General features: G+C 45.1%; 1 protein-coding gene across 2 annotated transcripts in view; it reads left to right on the top strand.

Annotated features, from left to right (window-relative positions):
• Positions 1 to 13,387, top strand: part of ccnd2a (cyclin D2, a) — a 180,618-nt gene extending 167,231 nt beyond the window's left edge. For both annotated transcript variants that reach the window (XM_034084713.2, XM_034084712.2), the window contains 2 exons: positions 5,854 to 6,002; positions 12,478 to 13,387. In XM_034084713.2, the coding sequence (XP_033940604.1) occupies positions 5,854 to 6,002; positions 12,478 to 12,648 (320 nt within the window). In that variant the 3' untranslated portion in view covers positions 12,649 to 13,387. The remainder of the gene's footprint in view (positions 1 to 5,853; positions 6,003 to 12,477) is intronic.
• Positions 13,388 to 20,389: the final 7,002 nt, after the last annotated feature.

The raw sequence follows: 20,389 nt of genomic DNA, 5'->3' as shown, positions 1-20,389 counted from the left end.
CTCTCCCTGCCTCGCCCCAAATACCTCATCCCTCATCTTCTGCCAGCGGCTTGATGTGTGGAATGACAGCGCGTCAGTGATCGAACCTTTTTGCAATGCAACATTGTGAAAGTCTCAGTGTGCACTTTGTCCTTAATTGCTTCAATGAGGCAGTGGAAATACATTTACAAGCCTCCTGGAGTCCTCCTGACATTGTGTTTTAGGAGTGAGACTATTTGGAGATAGCGCTGGATTAGCAACAGAGAGTGTATCTGTGTGTATGCTCTCCTCAGACTTGTATCCAGGCAAACAGAGAGTGAGAAAGAGAGAGCGCCACAATGTGGTGCATCTACAGATCTCTGGGAATTCGAAAACCCCACTTGGGGAACGTCCCCAGACGTAAATCTCCGGGTTGTCTGGTGGGAACCCTCCTGGAGACGTCGTCGTCGGAGCGGGGCTGAGGAGGTGAAGACGCAGCAGAAGGAGGCCACGTCTCAGGAGGATTTACATTTGCAAGACAGTTGACAACGAGTCACCTGTGGCCTTCCTATTTCATGCAGCCTCATTCAGCGCGGCACCACTACCACCGGCGCTGCCCCCACACCGAAAACGAAAACATGCATGAAACCACGGCTCTCTGTTTTGAAGGGAACAAGAGAGAGAAGAGGAGAAGTGGAGAATAAGGCCTCTCATTCCTAATGGCTCCTCTCTTTTGATGAAACAGTTCCGTTCGGGCCACTCGGTGGGATTTTGTCAGGTGGTGCAGGCTGGCTCTGTATTAATTAATAACATTGGCTGGTCCATTCAGGACTATGCAAATGGCTGGGGAGCTCAGCTAGAGGCTGGGAGAAAGGAGACAAAAGGCCTGGCCCTTACATTTCATATGCAGAGCCATGCGAGGGTCAGCGCTGCGGGGCCACTTGATAGGAAACACCAGCGTTTCCCTCGGGCAGGCTGCCGGATAATAGCCCAGAAACAAGCTCATTAAGGGAGATTACGAACCTCCATTCCTACACACAGACACCAAGCACTCCCAGCTTCCTCTTCTATTCTTATTCAATTGAGGTAAAGTGGGAGAATGGACGGGGTGCATGGGGCAGACAGATGCACCCCAACCTGTCTGCTGCAGTTATTGAGCTCCGTCTCCTTGCCATATTGGGAGGGATTATGCTCTATTTTTTTGATGGCGACTCCAATAGCCCTCTCTGTAATGGTATGCATGGAATGGTGACAATGGTCATGCAGGTTGATCAAAAGACATTTCTGGATCAGCGCCAACAGTGCTGTCCAAGAGGGAGTCAATTGTCCTGAAGACTTTGCTACAACTCGGGATATAAACAACAAGGGATTGAAGTATTGGTTTAGAACAATGTTTGATTCTTCTTTATCTGCGGCGCTGTTTTGGACTGTGTGAAGTAACTTGATGATTAACTGGTTAGTTTCTCTGAGACTAATGATTCACTAGCTGACAAACACGAGAGAAGTCCAGTGTTCTCTGCATGGGTTCACTTGTTACCTTTGGAGTTGTGATAAAGCCAGGCTTATTTTTATGTTTACAAAAGGAGTGTGCAGAGTATATAAACCCTACACTTTGCTTACATCCTACTCACACAGCTTTATACCAGCACACTGCAGACATTTGTTAAACCGCTTCTTAACATGAAGAAAGTTGGAGAACATGCTTACATGCTGCATTTCACATGTTTCTATATGAAACGACGCCAAAAGCATCGGTCAAACACACAAAGCTGTAATTAGAGCCTAACCGAAGCGACGTGCCTCAGATCCTTGAGGCTATTTGTCTATACAGGAAGCGGCAAACCTGCCAATTTGTACGCAACATTGACCAGTCTAATATTACAAGATGATTCATGAGGTCTCTTTTCATCTAAGCTGTTAAACCGCATCGGACCCGGGGCAGGAATGCTCCTCGGAAGCTTCCTCTCCGAGTGGCTGCCTCTCGGAGAATCCCCTCCAGGCTCATCTCCGCATTCCGGCGACAACAGATTTATCTCAGATGTGGTCAATGAAATGGTATTTACTGGTGTTTGTTTACATAAAAACCCCTTCATGTTTGATGACTCAGAACCCTAACAAATTAGAGACCTCCTCCGACAAATGGTCCACATGCTCCACTGATGGGAGGAATCACGTCCGGTCGGCCGCCCCGTCAACACATGGAGCTTCCTGACAGTGACCCACCCGGTGAATCATGGATTGGCATGTCCTGATTCCCCCCCCCTCACCTCGCTGGTGTAATCAGCACCATACTGTAAATACTGTGGCGAGCTGAGTCACACCAGACTCACAAATGATGAGATTTTTGCTTTGAAGCTGCAATTACCCGACCAAAAAAGGTTTTGAAATGAAAATGTTCTTGAGCTTACATGTTTACCTTGGAGGTCACGTTGACCACAAAGACTAATATTTGTGATTTGACCTAAAGTAAATGTTAGTTAGCTAGTTTGACCTGGACTTTTTTGTCATGACATCAGTGCCTTTCTCCAAATTGTTTTGCTGAATGCAGGGTTTACGTACCTCAGATAAGCTCTTTATTCTTTCCAAATCGTCTCGGCCACAGAGATAAACACATTTTGGAATATTTCACCCTTGATCCGAATCTGTACGCTCCCCGGCGCTGACGTTACCAATGCCTCAAGGCCGCAGCTGTGACAGTGCAGATGATGGTGCAAGGCTGAAGAGAGCTGTCAACGAGATGCTGCAATTAAGAAAGAATTCTGTTTTCTGGCAAATGTTTTCAAATCGCAGTTTGAGAAGGGTGCGTGACTCGGACTCTGCCAAGTTCTGTTTTGTGTTCGTCTCCAGAGTGACAGTCTGAACAAGATCTCATGGAATGTGTATCGAGTGATTGTTTCTTAATCTGTGATTTCTCACTGGGTTGCATATGAAAGGACTCCAAAAGCCCAGTTGGGAAGTTGTTGTTGTTGTTGTTGTTGTTTGTGTGTCTCAAAGAGCTCTGCAAGGTGAACCGTCTGAGCAGCTCTCCACAGACCTTGTATTGACTACCAGGCTCTGTTTCGTTAGCGGTGAAACATGCTGTCATGCCAATCCCCAAAATGATGTTTGTTTTTGGCCTTAATCCGTCAACAGGCCTCGTAATGCTACTCCTTTAATAAACAAGGTCAATAAGCGCTACATGTATTGAATACAAGACCCTGATTTATAGCGGTGGAAAGAGAGGAGAGGGTGCGAAGGAGAACTTTTTTTTCCGCCTTCTTCTGGCTGTTGTTCAACTTTCCAAACTTTAATTAATTTACAAGTTTAATGTGAATACTGTGCAATCGCAGCCACCCAAGAGGAATAGGCCATGCAGGGCAGCAGCCTGTGTGACCAGAGGCCTGAGGGACGGAGTATCAGCGACCAGGAGCACGGAGGAATGGAGATGAGGGGGCACGGGGAGGAGAAAGGGCCATTGAAGGGGGTGAGAGGCGCGCAGGCCAGGCTAGCCAGCCGCTGCTCACAGGGAGCTTTCCATCGCAGGCGTCCCCACTCAGCTACATACACTGTTTATCCTCAACATGAATATCAATGAGGGCCTCCTAAAATACGGCCATTCTTCCCCCCACATGCAGCAGCCACCAGGCCGGAGTGTCAGCCTGCGTCGGCTGCACGCGCGTGTCCTTGTTCTGCCACAGACCTGTCTTGTCTTGAGTGCGAAAAATCAGCTTGCTGCCCACTGTCCGCCACTCAGCTCTCCCACAAACCTACTTCTGTGCTGTGTGTGTGTGTGTGTGTGTGTGTGTGTGTGTGTGTGTGTGTGTGTGTGTGTGTGTGTGTGTGTGTGTGTGTGTGTGTGTGTGTGTGTGTGTGTGTGTGTGTGTGTGTGTGTGTGTGTGTGTGTGTGTGTGTGTGTGTGTGTGTGTGTGTGTGTGTGTGTGTGTGTGTGTGTGTGTGTGTGTGTGTGTGTGTGTGTGTGTGTGTGTGTGTGTGTGTGTGTGTGTGCATCTTAAAACATGCAGGCATCAGTGCATTGTTTATTGCCTGTGTCTTTTAGGTGTCCGCCTCCTTGCCTGTCAGGCTGCCCTCACTACACACGTACAGTAAATCCGTGTATGCCTTTGTCCTTTTAGCCCTCTATAGAAAGTGGTGCTCTTACAGCAGTGATGTAATGCTGAGGGGCTTTGTGTGCTCTTTCCTCTTGGCTCGAGGTAGCCTTTAATAAATCGCCCCTTGGCAGAGGCCCAGCGGCTAACACAGGGGTGTATAATAAGTTCATTTATTTGTCAACACTGAGCCCACAAGATGAGAAAGCGCCTGGCTGTGCATGTTAAAAAGGCAGTGAGGGGCTGCCTTTACAGCTATCAAAGGGCCCACCTCTTTGATTCCACATTTAAAAAAAAAAAAAAAAAAAAAAAGAAAGAAGAAGAAGAAAAATGTCCTTCATGGCCATCACACGCAGTTTGCTTTGCAATTGAATATGGCAATATGTTAATGTGCAGGCTGTTTCCTTGCCCCCACTGCCCACTCCTCTAGCCCATAGGTGGCCCGGAACAGAGGAATACGTGTGGGGGGGTGGATGGGAGGCGGGAGGTGAGGGTCGCTGGAGGGCGACTCTTTTCTTCTTCCAAACCCTCACAGGAGTCTGACACAGACTTGAGAGTGATGTGCAGCAGAGTTGTCGACCCCCTCTCCTCGACCACCAAGCCCACCAACATCCCCTCTTTTCTCCTCGTTGCCTTGTCGCCAGTCCGTCCATCCCTCCTTCTTCATCTTCCTCCCCCCGTCGACTCCCTATCTTCCCCCCCACCCTGTCCGGCCACGCTCTTTGTCCGGCCTGTCTCTCTGAATTGGTATCAGCAGAGAGGGGATAGATGCTGTTTCGCTCAATTGGGTGAAATTAGGTGATGACTCGGGACAATGGAGTCACACTCTTCTGCCTTCCCTCTCGCTGGCCCGCCACTCTATTAATATGCTAAAAGATAGGAGGGCTGCCAATGCAAACCGCTGCCTGTTGTAGCAACAAAGACTGAGGCATGTGTGCCATTCATTCCACATCTAAGCAGGCCATGCGTTGTCAAGGAAGAAAGGTAGAAGTTGAGCAAGACATAAAGAGAGAATAGAGAAAGTGTGTGTGTGTGTGTGTGTGTGTGTGTGTGTGTGTGTGTGTGTGTGTGTGTGTGTGTGTGTGTGTGTGTGTGTGTGTGTGTGTGTGTGTGTGTGTGTGTGTGTGTGTGTGTGTGTGTGTGTGTGTGTGTGTGTGTGTGTGTGTGTGTGTGTGTGTGTGTGTGTGTGTGTGTGTGTGTGTGTGTGTGTGTGTGTGTGTGTGTGTGTGTGTGTGTGTGTGTGTCTCATTTGCATTATGAATGACAGTGAGGGGAGCTAACAAGGTTATTGGTCTTTGAGACGCACGCCTGTGACCACACGTGGAAAAAGGACCTACAGCAGTGAGCATTGGCAGGGGCACTGAGCCTCTTTATTCCCCCTTTCCAAGCACTATGGGGCTTTTTTCAGAGAGCACACGATTTACTCAGGAGATGGAAGAAAAGGGGCCGGGCTGGGAAAGGGGGGTTGGGGTGGTGAGCGGGTGAGGGTGGTTGCTTTTCAGCTCCTTTACAAGCCAAGTGAACCCTCATTATCCAGGCCCCTGGTCATTAGTGAGCGCTGCGTTCAGGCCCGCTACAGTACAATGATCATTTATTAGCTGACTGCTAGATTACCGAATCATATGTCTGTACCCTTTGTGGAGCATATGGATTGAAACGTGACATTTAGAAACTGCACCCGGTGGATACAGAGTCCAGTGTACATCGTCTCATTTCACCACGGATCGGAAGATGTTAGTTCCGTGCTTACCATAACAATATCATTTACAAATAGCACTGGAAACTCACTTGGTATTTCTTTCTCTAACAGATTTCCGATTCGCCATGTACCCCCCCTCCATGATTGCAACAGGAAGTGTGGGGGCAGCGATCTGCGGCCTGCAGCTGGATTCAGCTGACCAGTCACAGTGGGGCGACAGTCTGACAGACCTGCTGGCGAAAATCACAAACACAGAAGTGGTGAGTTTGGACACATATATTTTCCCATGAAAAGAACTTTGTAAAACTCTTATTAGTCCGGGTGAACACATTCATGCTTGTGTCTGGAAATTGTTTGGGTGGATGTTTCTGAGTGATATCTGAATGAGTAAATGTTAGTTTGCCAGGTGGTCATCGGTGTTTATCTCAGTACACTATCACAGTAACCGTGTGCTTCAAAGCTGAATCCAGCTGCTGTTCTGTCTAATCTGTCAGTGAACATCTCCAGATTCCACGATGTGCCCGTGTTGTTTCAAATGAAACACACAGTTTTACAATCTGTCTTGTTCTACTAGACTCTCTGAGGAAGAATATCCCTATTATTTATGTCAACGGTTAAGAAATGCCACATGTTGGTAGAACTTTGCAACAGAGAGAAGTTGAAATGTTGAAATGTTACACTCAGATTTTGACTTCTTCCCTTGGATTACGCTTTCCACAAACCCTTATTTGGGAGAGTGGGGGACAGCGGCCAATATTTCTCATAAAATTACCAAAAAACGGCACCAAACTGAGATCATAGGAAGAAATCCTGAACTGCGTCACTTTATTTATAGTCTCTTCTGTCATACACTTGACCAGAGAGGCCTCGTGAGGCAGGTCTGTCCTCCTCTCCATCAGCCCCCCCCTCACATAAAGCCTCCTGTAGATCGAGCCAGGTTGAGAGCATATACAGTGTGCTCGGCGGCTGACAGGAATGCTGGCCAGGCCGCTGCGTGGCTGTCTGGGTACAGCGAATATTGCGGTGGTGGGTGAGTTCAGTCCAAACACAGGCAGGGCCTCTTCTGACTCTGAGATGCCTGGCTTTCATCACGCGGATGGGAGAGGGCTTCAGCTCGCTATAGCTTACTGTAAGGGAGCTTGTGAGGTCGCTCTTTATTAGTCTCTTTGCATTGGAACCATCCTAAGTATTCAGGAGCAGGGGGCAGGGAGCTGCTGCAGCTATGAGGCCTTGGCAAGAGGATGTCTAATACCAAACATGATGAAAAGGGCTTGTAGTTATTTAAACATGAGCATTCAGAGTTCATGTGTGCTCGCTGCAGAGGGGCAGATCAAAGGGCGTGACACGGATCCCAGGCCTCAGCCCTGGGATGTTCAATTCTGTCCCAAAAGGAGGCGAAGTAGGAGGAGGAGGAGGAGGAGGAGGAGGAGGAGGAGGAGGAGGAGGAGGAGGAGGAGGAGGAGGAGGAGGAGGAGGTGGAGGTGGAAGGAAGCTGTTGAAATGTGAAAAGGACACTGGGTGGGGGGGGTGCGGGAATCATGCCTCCCTCGCGACAGTCAGCCCTCTCTCTCGTTGCCTCCTATGGTCCATATTGCAGCACTGCTGGAAAGCATGGCTCCCTCTGGTGCAAGCTGTGGGAAGTCTCGCTCAGCAGCTGAGGAAAAACAAATAGCTGACCTCAGCAGCACAGGGCCTCAGTGTGTTTAGGCTGCAAGGTCTCAGACTTGAGGGAATTAAGTCGCTCTCTGTCTCTATGATCAACTCCTCACATTCCTGGATTCAGACAAGCCATGGCTCGCAGTAAACACACGAGGCGAGGCAGAGGCCGCCCTTCCTAATTCAGCATATATGAGAGGCTTTAGTGTAAACTGCTGGAAAGCCAGCCAAAGCTAAACAGATGCTAACTAAGTGACTTAAGACTTGTGCCCCACTTCTTCTACAACTAAAAAGCAGAATGGCAGAAGTGTCATAGGTGTGTTCAGTGCTATTAACGCTGTTTATGCTTCAACAACGAAAGAGGAAATGGTGAGCGTTAGACTGTGTCATGTTCACACGTACCCTACCTTCTTTTAACAAAAGCTGTACCCCTACATCGTCAATTCGATACCCAAGGGTCACCTCAACCTGACTTTGGACCGCAGTCATCCGGGTGGCGGGGTGAACCTGAGTCTAAATGTGTACACACACTGTTTTCTGCGTCTCGTAGCCAACGGCCAAAGAGCCAGGCGAAATATGAAGGCAAAGCAAGTGTCTTCAGCCTGCCAACGGCATCATGGCCACCCCCCCGCCCCCCGCTGGCATCTGTGGTATCCAGAAGCTGTGGTTTTCCAGTGGAAATGAGATAGGGCCAAGTCACCGTCTTGGCCAGCTGGAAGAATGTGTGTAGCCTCACACACACCTGGTGTGACCGAGAGGAGCGGCCTGCTAGGGACTCATGTGAGGGGAGAACATGTGCATTTTAGTGAGAATGTTTCTGGTTTAAAGCAAGATCAGTTGTGACTCCTTCAAAGCTGTCATCTGAAATATGAGAAGTATACGCTCCAACACAGCATTTAGTTAGTATATGGAGGCCAAGCGTGTAGCCTCCCTTTATGCGTGAATGATAACACAGGAAGTAGAGGTTACAGAAGTGTAAAGGTTAAAGACCACCACTTCCTAGATGTGATCGGTTTGAGTCGATTTCTCAGTCTCTCATTCATCTTTTCTTTTCCGGTCAGGGTCACACACTTAGACAACGGAAACACATTTCCCCGTTTCCCCTCTCTTCCTGTTTCCATTCCTCTTCTGTAATCACTGGGTTGCAATGGCCCACTATCTCAGAGATGCTCATACAAGCAGCAGGATGGCTAGACTCAATTGAAATGTGATTTTTCGGACGGAGGAATGTTGGGGCCAAAGACGCTTGCAACAAAGATGCATTTATTAAGAAAGATTATCTCTATTATTAACACATCCTGTGGCGTCACCACTTGTGGTGTTTCGGCATGCGGGCTAAAGAAAGTGAAAGGTCACATGTTCTATTGTAACTTGTGGAAATTCAAGTCATGCGGTGACTCCTTATTTCCAGTGTCAGCCTCCGGATATTTCGTTTTTAGGATTCCCCGAGATCTCCAGTGTGTGTCTGCCTGTGTGTGTGTTTCATCTGTCTGACCACCAAGTCCTCCCAGAGTAGCTAACGCTGTCTTTGTGGTACAGTCAGCAGTTAAATCACATTCCATGGCTTCTCCCTTTCTGGTTTTGTCTGTCTGCACGACTTCCCCCCTTCTGCCAGTGTCACAAAGGCCGCCCAGGGATAATGTGCATGCCTTGATGCGTCAGATTGTTACAGTGTGATGTATGTCTAAGGTTCCGCCTGGGGAGGATCCGAGCTGATTATGTGTTTTCCGACCTGCAAAACAAGATGTTTCAGTATCGCCCAACGTATTCAGTGCTGTTGGCCCCCTCAGAATACAAGTACCTCAGGCGTCTCTGAAAAAAAGTATTGGTGTTTCCAGTAGTCACACATTGAAGTCATTAAAGTTTCTCGAATGAAGCCCATGGGGCTTGGCATCGGTTCGCAACTGCCGCTCCATAGAGCAGCGGAGACGGGGGGAGAATGTCTTTTAAGACGTGAAGGCGTGCATTCTTGCGGTAAGACACAGGCAGTTCCTTTACATGTTCTTCGCTTTACTTAATTTTCTCACAGGAATTGAGATTTTATGACATGGGCATATGTTGGTGGGAAGGCTGTGTGTGCGAGTGTGCACACGCCCATGTCAGCGGCAGACCTCTGGAGGAGATTAAGGGACAGGCGCTGGTCGGGTTTCCTCCACGTCAGGCCCATAGCCGAGGGAAACGTTCCCCAGAGGCACCCAGCCCAGACCAGTCCAACCTCCTCAACATCAAATCATTCCTTATGGACTGGAACCAAAACAAGAATCGTTGGTAGGAATAAAGAAAGGAATTACTTCATGCAAACTTCAAATATCAGCAGAACCCAATCAATCCAAAAAAGATTTGTATGTTAAAAAAACATATTTAAAAGAGATTCTGCTTCTTAAGAAATCCTCCCTAACATCGTCCACATGTACATAATTTCAACGAATCACCAGTCTAGAAAGTTCTGTTAAAAGTCAGAAAACTCATGTAGTTTCCTGTCAACAACACAGTACATGTCTCACCCTGCACTCTGTCATGCTGCTTGACCTTTGACACCGTGACCTTTCCCTCACTCACCTGTGAGCAGCTACCCATCCTGATGTGAGCGGCTTCAGTTCTCTTTTCATCAAGGCCCAGCGGCACCAGGAGCTGGAGCACAGGCTCAAACTGTGGCCCATCAGGTTTCAATTAGCTGTACGTTTCTGCTCCACCATACACTTTCTCCCATCCCTCCGGCCAGTCGGTTTCCCACAGACCTCGGGTGCTAGAAGGCAGGGGGCTCTGTGTGTGTGAGCGTGTGTGGAGCTAGTTGTGTTTTTGTATTTCGCCACCAGAGTGCGGCCTTTATCAGACAGCTCTCATATTAGTTTCTTGTTTTCGAAGTGTAGTTCCTCCTCACTCAAAAACAGTTTGACCTCCCTTTGACGCGCCTGCTAACAACCCATTTAGCACCTCTCTTCCCTTTACCCTCCCCCATGTCTCCCCCTCCCCAGTGAGTTGCTCTCTCCCCAAGTCCACTCTGTCAACCCTCCATCAGGGAAGGATATGAGGGCTCAGCGCTCTTGAGAGGCTCCTCTCCCAGGTGGATTCTTAGATTGCGGCGGCGGCCTTTGAAGGTGAAAGGAGAGCCGGCCGGGTCTCAGAAGGATCCCTGCAGGCAGCCAGGCACACAGACTGGCTCTCGTTAAAAAAGCACCACCTTTGTGTTCCCACAGGAGGTGGATGTAATTAACATAGCTTTAGTACTACCTGTGTTTTCAACCGCCGTTGTCAAGGATACTTCTATTTGGGTTGTGTGTGTGTGTGTTTGGGAATGCTGGGATAGGTGGGTGTTTGGATGGGGGAGGCATGCACGGGGGGCCTGAACATGTTAATGCACATGTGTGTGTGTGTGTGTGTGTGTGTGTGTGTGTGTGTGTGTGTGTGTGTGTGTGTGTGTGTGTGTGTGTGTGTGTGTGTGTGTGTGTGTGTGTGTGTGTGTGTGTGTGTGTGTGTGTGTGTGTGTGTGTGTGTGTGTGTGTGTGTGTGTGTGTGTGTGTGTGTGTGTGTGTGTGTGTGTGTGTGTGTGTGTGTGTGTGTGTGTGTGTGTGTGTGTGTGTGTGTGTGTGTGTGTGTGTGTGTGTGTGTGTGTGCACATGAGAACTATAGGGGAGGTGTTCAGTGCACCACCCTGGTGGGCTGATGTAATGCTTAGGTCTGCTCCATGTCTGGGTTCAATCTTGGCTGTAGATGGAGCAGTTAGAAAAGTTGGTGGTCATTTAAAGGGGCCCTATTCTGCTAATGTTGAGGTTCATATTTGTATGTTGTGTCTCTACTGTGACATGTCTGCAGGCTTTAATGTTCAAAAAGGTCTTTATGTTTCTCATACTGCCTGTGCTGCAGCACCTCTTTTCACCCTCTGTCTGAAACCAGAGTCCAGTCTGCTCTGATTGGTTAGCTGGCCGGCACTATTGTGATTGGTCAACCGCCAAGTGATGTCCCGCCCCTTATCCTATCACATACAATGTGTTGGAGCGCTAGCCAATAGAAACCTCTATTTTATTATAGTGATGTCAATATTTCACGGAAGTAAACAAAGGACTACAATGGAGGCGTTTAATTCTTGAAGTTACAAGTACCTTGGTGTCTGGCTTGATAATTGCCTCTCTTTTAAACTTCACGTCAATAACCTGCTTAAAAGGCTGAGGGTTAGACGAGGTTCCTTTTTCTCGCTTGAGGCCAGGAAAAGGCTGTGACCTGTTTACCTGTGCTGGACTATTGTGATCTGGTCTATATCAATGCACCTGCCCATTGCCTAATCAAGTTAGACGCCGCCTATCACAGTGCGCTGAGAGTTGTTACTAACTGCAAAGCACTCGTCACTGTACCCTGATGCCAGGGCAGGTCTGTTCAGAGTCTCAGTCCTTGGTGCATGTTCCTTTATATAGCCATGCTGGGTAAACTACCACCTTACATCTGCTCACTGATCTCACAGAGAGTCGCAAGTGGCTACTGCCTAAGATCCCAGGGTGTGTTTGTATTACATGTACCAAGTGCTAGGACTGTTTTAGGCACTAACACTTTTATGTGCGCAGCTCCTCTAGCTTGGAACACTATGCAAAACATTTTGGTTCCCCTGCATCATTTGAAAGCACAGCTTGATGAAATGATATGTGATACTCCTGGTACCTGTCTTTGTGAATACGTTTGTAAATTGTACCCCTGGTCCTTTTTGTTTTCTGTTACGTGTGTAACCAGTGTGCGGCAGGTCTCCCTTGTAAAAGAGATCGTTGATCTCAATGGGATTTTTTACCTGGATAAATAAAGGCTACAAACAAACAAACAAATTCTGACTCTCTTGCACTTTTAATAACTTTAAAACTTGAACCACAAAAAAAAAAGCTGTTTTCCATTTTATATGAATATGTTTCACTTTCTTTGAGTGGTAAAATTAAGCCAGTGTGATGAAGTAATAGATATTTTCAGATGGTGTCAAACAAGGCCAAAGAATGTTGAAAATTACACTTCAAGAAAGTGTTGACTTCATTTGGATTGGAAGTAAGAAGCTCAAATGAACATGTGTGTTACAGCTTGTCCCCCCTCTCTGGTTCTTTGCAGGACGTCCTGAAAGAGTGCCAGGAGCAGATTGAGCGTGTGCTGGTGAGCAGTCTGCGAGAGGGCCGGCAGCAGCAGCAGCAGCAGCAGACTCAGAGGGGCCCCAGCGGGAAGGGCCTGGACGAGCTGGACCAATCCACCACTCCCACAGACGTCCGCGATGTCAACTTGTGAAACACCAGAGGGCGCCGTTGCACAGGATTTACAAAAGAAAAAAGCATCATGAAAAAAAACCTCAATTTTCTTAAAAGCAGAAAAAAAAGAACAAAAGAACAAAAAATGTTTTTAAAAAAACACAAGCCCTTTAAAAGAAAAAGAACAATGCTTGCTAGTTTTTATTCTTTTTTGTTGTAGATTCTCTGTTCTTCAAGTCAAAAGAACCCTGCCCACGAAATCGATTTTCTCTGATGTTCTAGTCTAAAAGCAACCAATTTGATACCAGATGAAGCCCTGAGGTGCCTTGGATAAACAGAAGGGAATCCAATCATGTTCTGCCTTTGATTGTATAATATGATCTTTAAGTTATATTTTAACCATAGCTTGATAATGAGGCTGTTATGGTAGAAGTTGTGGAAACCATTCAGAAATTACATGGGATCACGGCGGGGCTTTTTCTTTTTGTCTCTGATTTGTAATATCACTATTACATGTGTGGCCGGGGTAAAAGAGGACGTCAAAAGGTCCACACGAGACAGACAGAAGAAGCTTTTAGAACATTATGCTGAGCATTGGTTGGTCCCAATTCCATGGAAGAGACGGGATGATAATAATTAGCAGTAGTATTAGTAATTATTATTATTATTAATATTATTATTGGACATATTTTGGAACTGAGTAGTAGAAATCAATAAGCTCCTTTTGTCAGGCTGCTTGTGTGTCTGTTGGTGTGTGTGTGTGTGTGTGTGTGTGTGTGTGTGTGGTGTGTGTGTGTGTGTGTGTGTGTGTGTGTGTGTGTGTGTGTGTGTGTGTGTGGTGTGTGTGTGTGTGTGTGTGTGTGTGTGTGTGTGTGTGTGTGTGTGTGTGTGTGTGTGTGTGTGTGTGTGTGTGTGTGTGTGTGTGTGTGTGTGTGTGTGTGTGTGTGTGTGTGCGCGTGCTATATGTGATCCTGTATCTATATTAGCAGTGAGCGTTCTATGGCGTGAGGCACTTGAGTCGAATCGTTGACTTTGCGTCTCTGTTGAAAGACTACGGAGCGAGCGGAGGCTACACTTTGTCCATCAGTAAAACAGGGCATCTATGCTACGTCACTGCCTTCATGCATTATCTATGTATCATGGTTCGTTGTTGGCCAACAATAGACTCATGTGCATGCACTATGAGTGAACAGGTTAGCCATGAGGATGTGGGTGAAGGGACTTTCACTTAGAGCCCATGGTCTTTCTAAGAGCATTTTTCCTCACATGAGGTGTTTATTACTGCCATTCTGTTAATGAAACATTACAGATTCTTCAATCTTTTTCACATTGTTACGATATGGTGTTTCCTTAGTTGTGATGCCTAATGGACTCTCACATGTAGCATGTGAAAACAGGACGATGTTAGGCTTCTTTCAAGTCTGGAGGACGTTTTTCGACTCCTGTATTAATGAGCATGGAGTGAGCAGGATATGGAGAGGATTGGAAAGAGAGGGACAGTTTGCAACTAAGACGTCACTGTGGAACTTTGGAAGGCACACAAGTGCACGGCACAGTGTGGTAGGACAGAGGGTGTGAGTGGTGCAGGAGCATGCTGCTGTGTGGAGGATTTACAGCCAGTGGCTGGAAGATGATGACAAACAAAAGATGCCCAAAGGCCTCACCATAAAACTCTGATATCTTGCATATTTTGATGAAATCAACATTGATTTCCCATAATTGATGTCTACAATGGCACAGCTTAGTGAAAAAGTGGAAATGAAATGAGGAACTAAGCGTGTACGCTGCCAGGTCATGTGAGGATGAACTTTCTTGGGGGGGTAGAAGAGTACAGGATGATAATATACTGTCAATGCATCTGGAGTCCCACATAGGGTTGCTTTCAGCTGCCCTATATGACTTCAATGCAAAGCACTTTGAGAACATGCTCCCCAGGAGAAGAAGTCAGATGAAATGCGATGGGTGGTGATTGGAGGTGAATGGATGTTTTCTTTTCTTTTTTCCTTGTTAGCCTTTTCTTTGGTATACTTTGTAGGGCTGGTTTCCCAATGATCACACATATACCCTTGTCAAGCGAGATTCAAATAAAAAAGCTTGCGACTAGAGGACATTCCGATAAGAAAAATAAAAAAACATTCCTAAAATGCAAGTTAGTGGGGAGTCCGACCGTTTTATAGACATTTCGACAAATTGAAAACTGAAATTTGAATCTGAACACGCTTACACACAGAGTTCACTGATCCATGTTTTTATTTTACTGTCAAGAAATGAAATATTTGTTTTTACTTGAATTTTCTTTTCTTCATATTTATCTGCATCACAGCCACAGTGAGTCACACAGGGCAGCGACGAGCTCCAAGAGACGGTGGTGGTAACAACCTGTTTGCACATGTTCTTTCTAATGAGGTCTGCATTTTAAAGACAGAGCAGAGGCTTTGTTCCGAACCACCTGAACTGATGCGTGTCGCCGTGGTCGGTCAGTGTTTCATGGTGCTGGCTGGTGTATCTAAGGCCGATTGTCTGTCAGTGAACACATCTGTCCCCTGTTAGCTTTGCTGCTTTAAATCATTTACAAGGGGGTTCATCAGAAAAACAGACATCAGCACAAATCAAGAGACGGATGATTTTTATTTTTGGTTTAACTGGGGCACAGCAAGGTGTCTTTGACTTAATGCTTGAGTTTTTAATGACAGTATGTGACTTTGCTGCGTGTTTGTTTGTCAGACTGAAGAGAAATGTGGGGATCTAATGTTTAAGTGATGTTTTTTCAGTAAAACTGGGCAATTGAATGACATATTTGCCGAAACATCCCCATTTGAATATTTGTAAGCTCTCTCCCAAACTTAACGGTTGTGATTTTTTTCTTTCCTGCAATTTATTGTTGCATGTGTTATATAATGAGATCACCATTCAATTTGTGTTTGATATATTTTATGGGGTGACCAGACCCGCAAAAGGGTTTTTCTAAGATTTAGAGATACTGTATTCCAAAGTGAAGAGAGGACAGAGGAGGAGGAAGAGGAGGAGGAGGAGGAGGAGGTGTGAAGACATCAAGAAAAAAGTGTCAATATTTTTTATTGAGTTATTGTTGTCTTTTTGCGCTGCTAAAAGCTATGAATTTGTTTCATTTATACAAAAAAAATAACATTACCTAGTTGTGATGTGTCACTTGAGTGTGCTGCTATTTTATAAACATTTGTATTATAATATAATTATTTTACTGCTAAAGAGATACATTCAGAAAAACGAAGTAGATGGTGATAGAAGAACATGAAATGAGTATTCGACTGGAAATGTTCTTTGTACAGTTTGCTTAGATAGCATGTCTCCTTTCTCCCTTTTTTTTAATCTATTGCTCTCCTTATTCAGTCACATTGTGCGTCAGTGGTATTTCTTATACCTCAGGATTACTGGACAAAAGAAATCACAAACAAATCCATCACCTATACCTCTGCAGTTAGCGGGGAACGGAGGAAAAAGAATAAAGTGGGGGTGGGGAGAGCGAAGCAACGACAAATTAGAATCTTTGTGGAGGGTTCCCACTGTTTTAGTGAGGAAACATCTCCGCTCAGTGAGATGGGAAACAGGAAATATGCAACGTTTCCACTTGGACTCTATATTGGAGGGGGCGGGCACAACAACATTGCTTGGGAAGTGTTTATTCCGTAGATAGTTCAATAATGTTCGTATCTGTTCATGTTGGTGCTACATCTGCCTTGTTGTGTGCGAGAGAGGGAAAACGCATTCCTATGATGGCCAAAGTACACTTCTTGCTTTATACAACAACAATGACTCTGAATGTCAGTCAATATGGATTCTGTATTTGAGAAAACATGTTTTGGCCGAAATATTGTGTGTGTGCATCATTGTTACTTTCAAATTATAATGGGTTGAGCTACACTTGTCATGTACAAGCATAAATATTCTGGTATGTGGAAGTGTCAATGGTGCAGATTTCCCTTTGAGACCCTCCCCCTCCACTATAACTCATATCATGTACCTCAAATGTCTGTTGCACAACCTCTGTTCAATAAACTTCTGCTTTAAAGGGTGTGACACCACATCAGCTCACTATTTCCCATGCCTGCTTCCTTTAAGCTGTGTGCCTTAATGGTTTTAATCAACAGACTACTGTAAAACAAAGTCCAGCTGTAGCACGTTTCACTTTAAAGGTACACACGCAGTAATGACGAATGTGGGACATTATGAATTCCCTTATCTTGAATATGAGGAAGACTAGTTATAAACACTCCCTGTTTAAGTAGAGGGAAAAGGGATAAGCAAAAACCTCTTTACCACATTCTGTCAAGTCCCTGACGAGTCTAAAAACAATGTGAACAACTTATTTACAACTTCATTCATTGATATGGTTACACATATAATGCTTGATGTAGAAAGATGGGTAGAACTTGGATGGACGCTTGTTCCAAAGGTAGCTCTGGCTTGACAACTACAAAAATGACTGGAAAACAAATAAAGCATGCAAGATTATATTTCAACATATGCCCTCTAGTGGCAACATTCATTAAAACATGAACATTTGATATAGACATCACAATGGGAAATGTCATTATTGGAAAGGAAAGAAAACATATTTCTGTTTTGAATAGTATTTATTTTTACACAAAAACGTAAATAAATCATAGAAAATATGTCAATAAGTCAATGTATAGTATGTTGAAATAACATTAAAGAAGTTATAGTATAATATGTAGAAAACTATCGCGTAAAAAAAGTCATATTGTTGCAGAAAAAAGTATTAGTGTAGTATGTAAACAAAAATGAAAAAGGTAATAGTACAATATCTCAAAAGTATCATAAGTCAAAAATATTATGAAAAATCTATGGTCCTGTATGTCGACTATAAAAAAGTTCATAGTGTTTAAAAAGATAATAGAAAGTCATAGTATGGTTTGTTGACAGATGGTTGGAAATATGAATAAAAGTTATTTGAAAGCATTATACAGTATTCAGAAAAAATGCCATGACGCTTAGCGAGATTGATTTAATCAAGCCAGGGTTTCTCTCTCCAGCTGAGAGCGCGTTCATGTGAAAGGGGCGTGGTTAGCAACATTTAGCAGCGTCATACTTCATTAATGAAAAGTAAACTAATAATAGACAAATATGAACTTTAAACATATAATCCAGGATACAAGCCACACCTGCAAGGTGAATACAGCTGGTAAAAGAAAAAGTGTCTGAATGCCAGGGACGTGCAGTCAGGGGAGGCAGGGGAGGGAGAGCCTCACCTGTCATACTCCAATGTAACGGAAAAACAACTAAAGAAAAACTAAATAGTAATAGTAATAAAATGTCTTCACTGATCTGTGTTGTAAATGTGATTTATGCATGATTCCAATCGCCTTTTTATAGTCAAAATCAGCAAATTTGCGGAGCTCCGCTACAACTACGGGGCGCGATGAGAAGTGAGGCAGGGACGAGCTCTGCCTCTCGTAAGCCCACAGTAACGGCCCGTCCACACTACAGCTTCAAAAAAAGCTTGGAGCTGAGCGTGTCTGAAGCTCGACCAACAACCAATCACATGAATCTCCCGCCCCTGACACACAAGCAGCTGATTGGCTAGAGCTTGTACTGGCATATGATTTGATTGGCTGACGCTTCCACCGAGAGCTTCAGAAGCTTCAAAAGTTGAACATTGCTCAACTTTTGCAGCCTGAAACGCCAGGAAAGCTCCGCTCTGCTTCCCACAATGCAGTTCGGCGAAAAGTGACGTCACCCCATTCAAAGTGAATGGGCAGACGCGTTGGAAACCGTTTTTGAAGCTGTCGAAGCTGTAGTGTGGACGGGCCGTAACTGGCTGGAGCGCGAGCACTAATTTAACGCGGGCACTTATTTTGTGAGCGCGCTCAAGCCAGTTACTGTGGGGTAAGGTGAGGCACAGATGAGCTCTGCCTCACCTCAGAATGCGTCACCCCACAGAAACTGGCTGGAAAGCGGGCCCTAAGCGCATGCCTGCACCATCTCACTGTATGTCACCAATGTAATGTTTGTACATCCCTTTATTACATTTATCCTCGACATCTATAGTCTCTAAATAACTTATTTCACGTATATATGATATTTAAAGGTCACATGTCATGGCCATTTCCACTGATCATAATTCCATTGTTGTGGTCGACTAGAATATATTTATACTGTGCAATTTTCCAAACTCACATTGGTTTCGCATACAGCATCTCTGTAAAGTATGTGTATTCACTCTCTCCACTAAACGGCTCGTTGCAGCTCTTGCCCCCCCCCCCCTCCCTGTGAGCCCAGTGTGCTCCGATTGGTCGGGACCAGAGCCATATAATAGAAGAGTTACGACAACGGAAGTCCAAAAACGGTTATCGTCACGTGGTTCATGTAGACGAGGATCGTTCCCCGGAAGTTCATGGCGGGCAATGTGAATGCATTGATAACAGGAGATAGAACTACGATTTTTGGTAATTATTAGTGAATAAAGGTTTTGATTTGCAATATTTATACAACAAATCGATTTGTGTATGTATTTACATCAATATGTTTTCAAAATTAAAATAGAATTTGCTAATATTAAGTGATAATATGTGACCCGCTCTATCGAAATCAGTCGGAAGTCGCAACGGCTCATTTCAGAATAAACGTGGATTTACGTAAAAAACTATTTTTTCAGGGTTCGGGTGTTTTGTTTGATTTTAAACAAACCAAGTCTTGGCTTTCAGAATATGAAACTTTTATTTCCAAAATCACACGATAAGTACATTTTTGAAGCTTGTGAAGGGACGAAGACAGGCACCTCTCACTCGCACTCTGCTCTGCTCTTCCAGCAGCGCCGCCCCCCTCCCTCCGGCTGACATTATGAACGTAAGAGTATAGTAATCATAGATAACACGGCAGGGTCCGTTACAGTTTGTTTTCATCTGATTTAAATTAAACAGAGTCTTGGCTTTTAGAATATTAAACTTGTTTCGGCAAATTCAGATGATAAATATAACTTTGAAGCTTGTAACGGCATAATTAGAAGCGGAGAACGGAGTAATTTAACGCCACAGCAGGCACAACAACAGCCGGTGTTTGTGAGGTGAGGGTTTTCCCCGGGAAACAAACACAATACACACAAACGCAAAAATACACAAACACACACACGCACACACACACTCGCGAGCTTCCCCTCCAAACGAAAATATCTTCCCTCCGTAGTATTTTGATCATTTGCTCCACTAATAATCAATCAGATCGATGGATTCCAGAGAGAGGAAACTTTAAAGGCCATTTTCTCAAAATGAGGACTCTGTGACAGTCATTATATAATGTGACATATTTCGCTTAATATTTGGAGTACAAAAACAATCCTGATATCATTAGAAAGCTAGGAATATCCTCTTTCCAACAGTGTATACAACTCAAAATGTGTCTTCGGGTCAATGCGACTGATTTCGATGGAGCAGGTCACATATTAGGATTAGTGTGAACAACTAGTTTACATGTTACTAACAGTGCCTTGGTTAAAGAGCCTGTTGCTGTTTATTTATAGCTTTGAATTCTTTAAAACCAATATTATTATGATGATGATGATGTTAAATGTGTTGTTTTAGGAACATCCATTGCAAATACATGGAATTCAATAAACATTGAATAGCATATCATGCAGTTTGTCTGTGCCTTTTCCTCCGTGTTGTCCTGGTTAGCTGTGCTGCCTCCTAGTCGCCACCATGGTTTGCTATGCTGCCTGGGGATGCTCCAATCGCTCAGAGAAAGGAGTACGAATGTACGGCTTCCCCACTGACACAGAGCGGAGG

Source organism: Pseudochaenichthys georgianus, chromosome 6, assembly GCF_902827115.2.
Source record: "Pseudochaenichthys georgianus chromosome 6, fPseGeo1.2, whole genome shotgun sequence".
NCBI lineage: Eukaryota > Metazoa > Chordata > Actinopteri > Perciformes > Channichthyidae > Pseudochaenichthys > Pseudochaenichthys georgianus.
The sequence above is the reverse complement of the archived record's forward strand: the minus strand, read 5'-3'. Positions and strand labels throughout refer to the sequence as shown.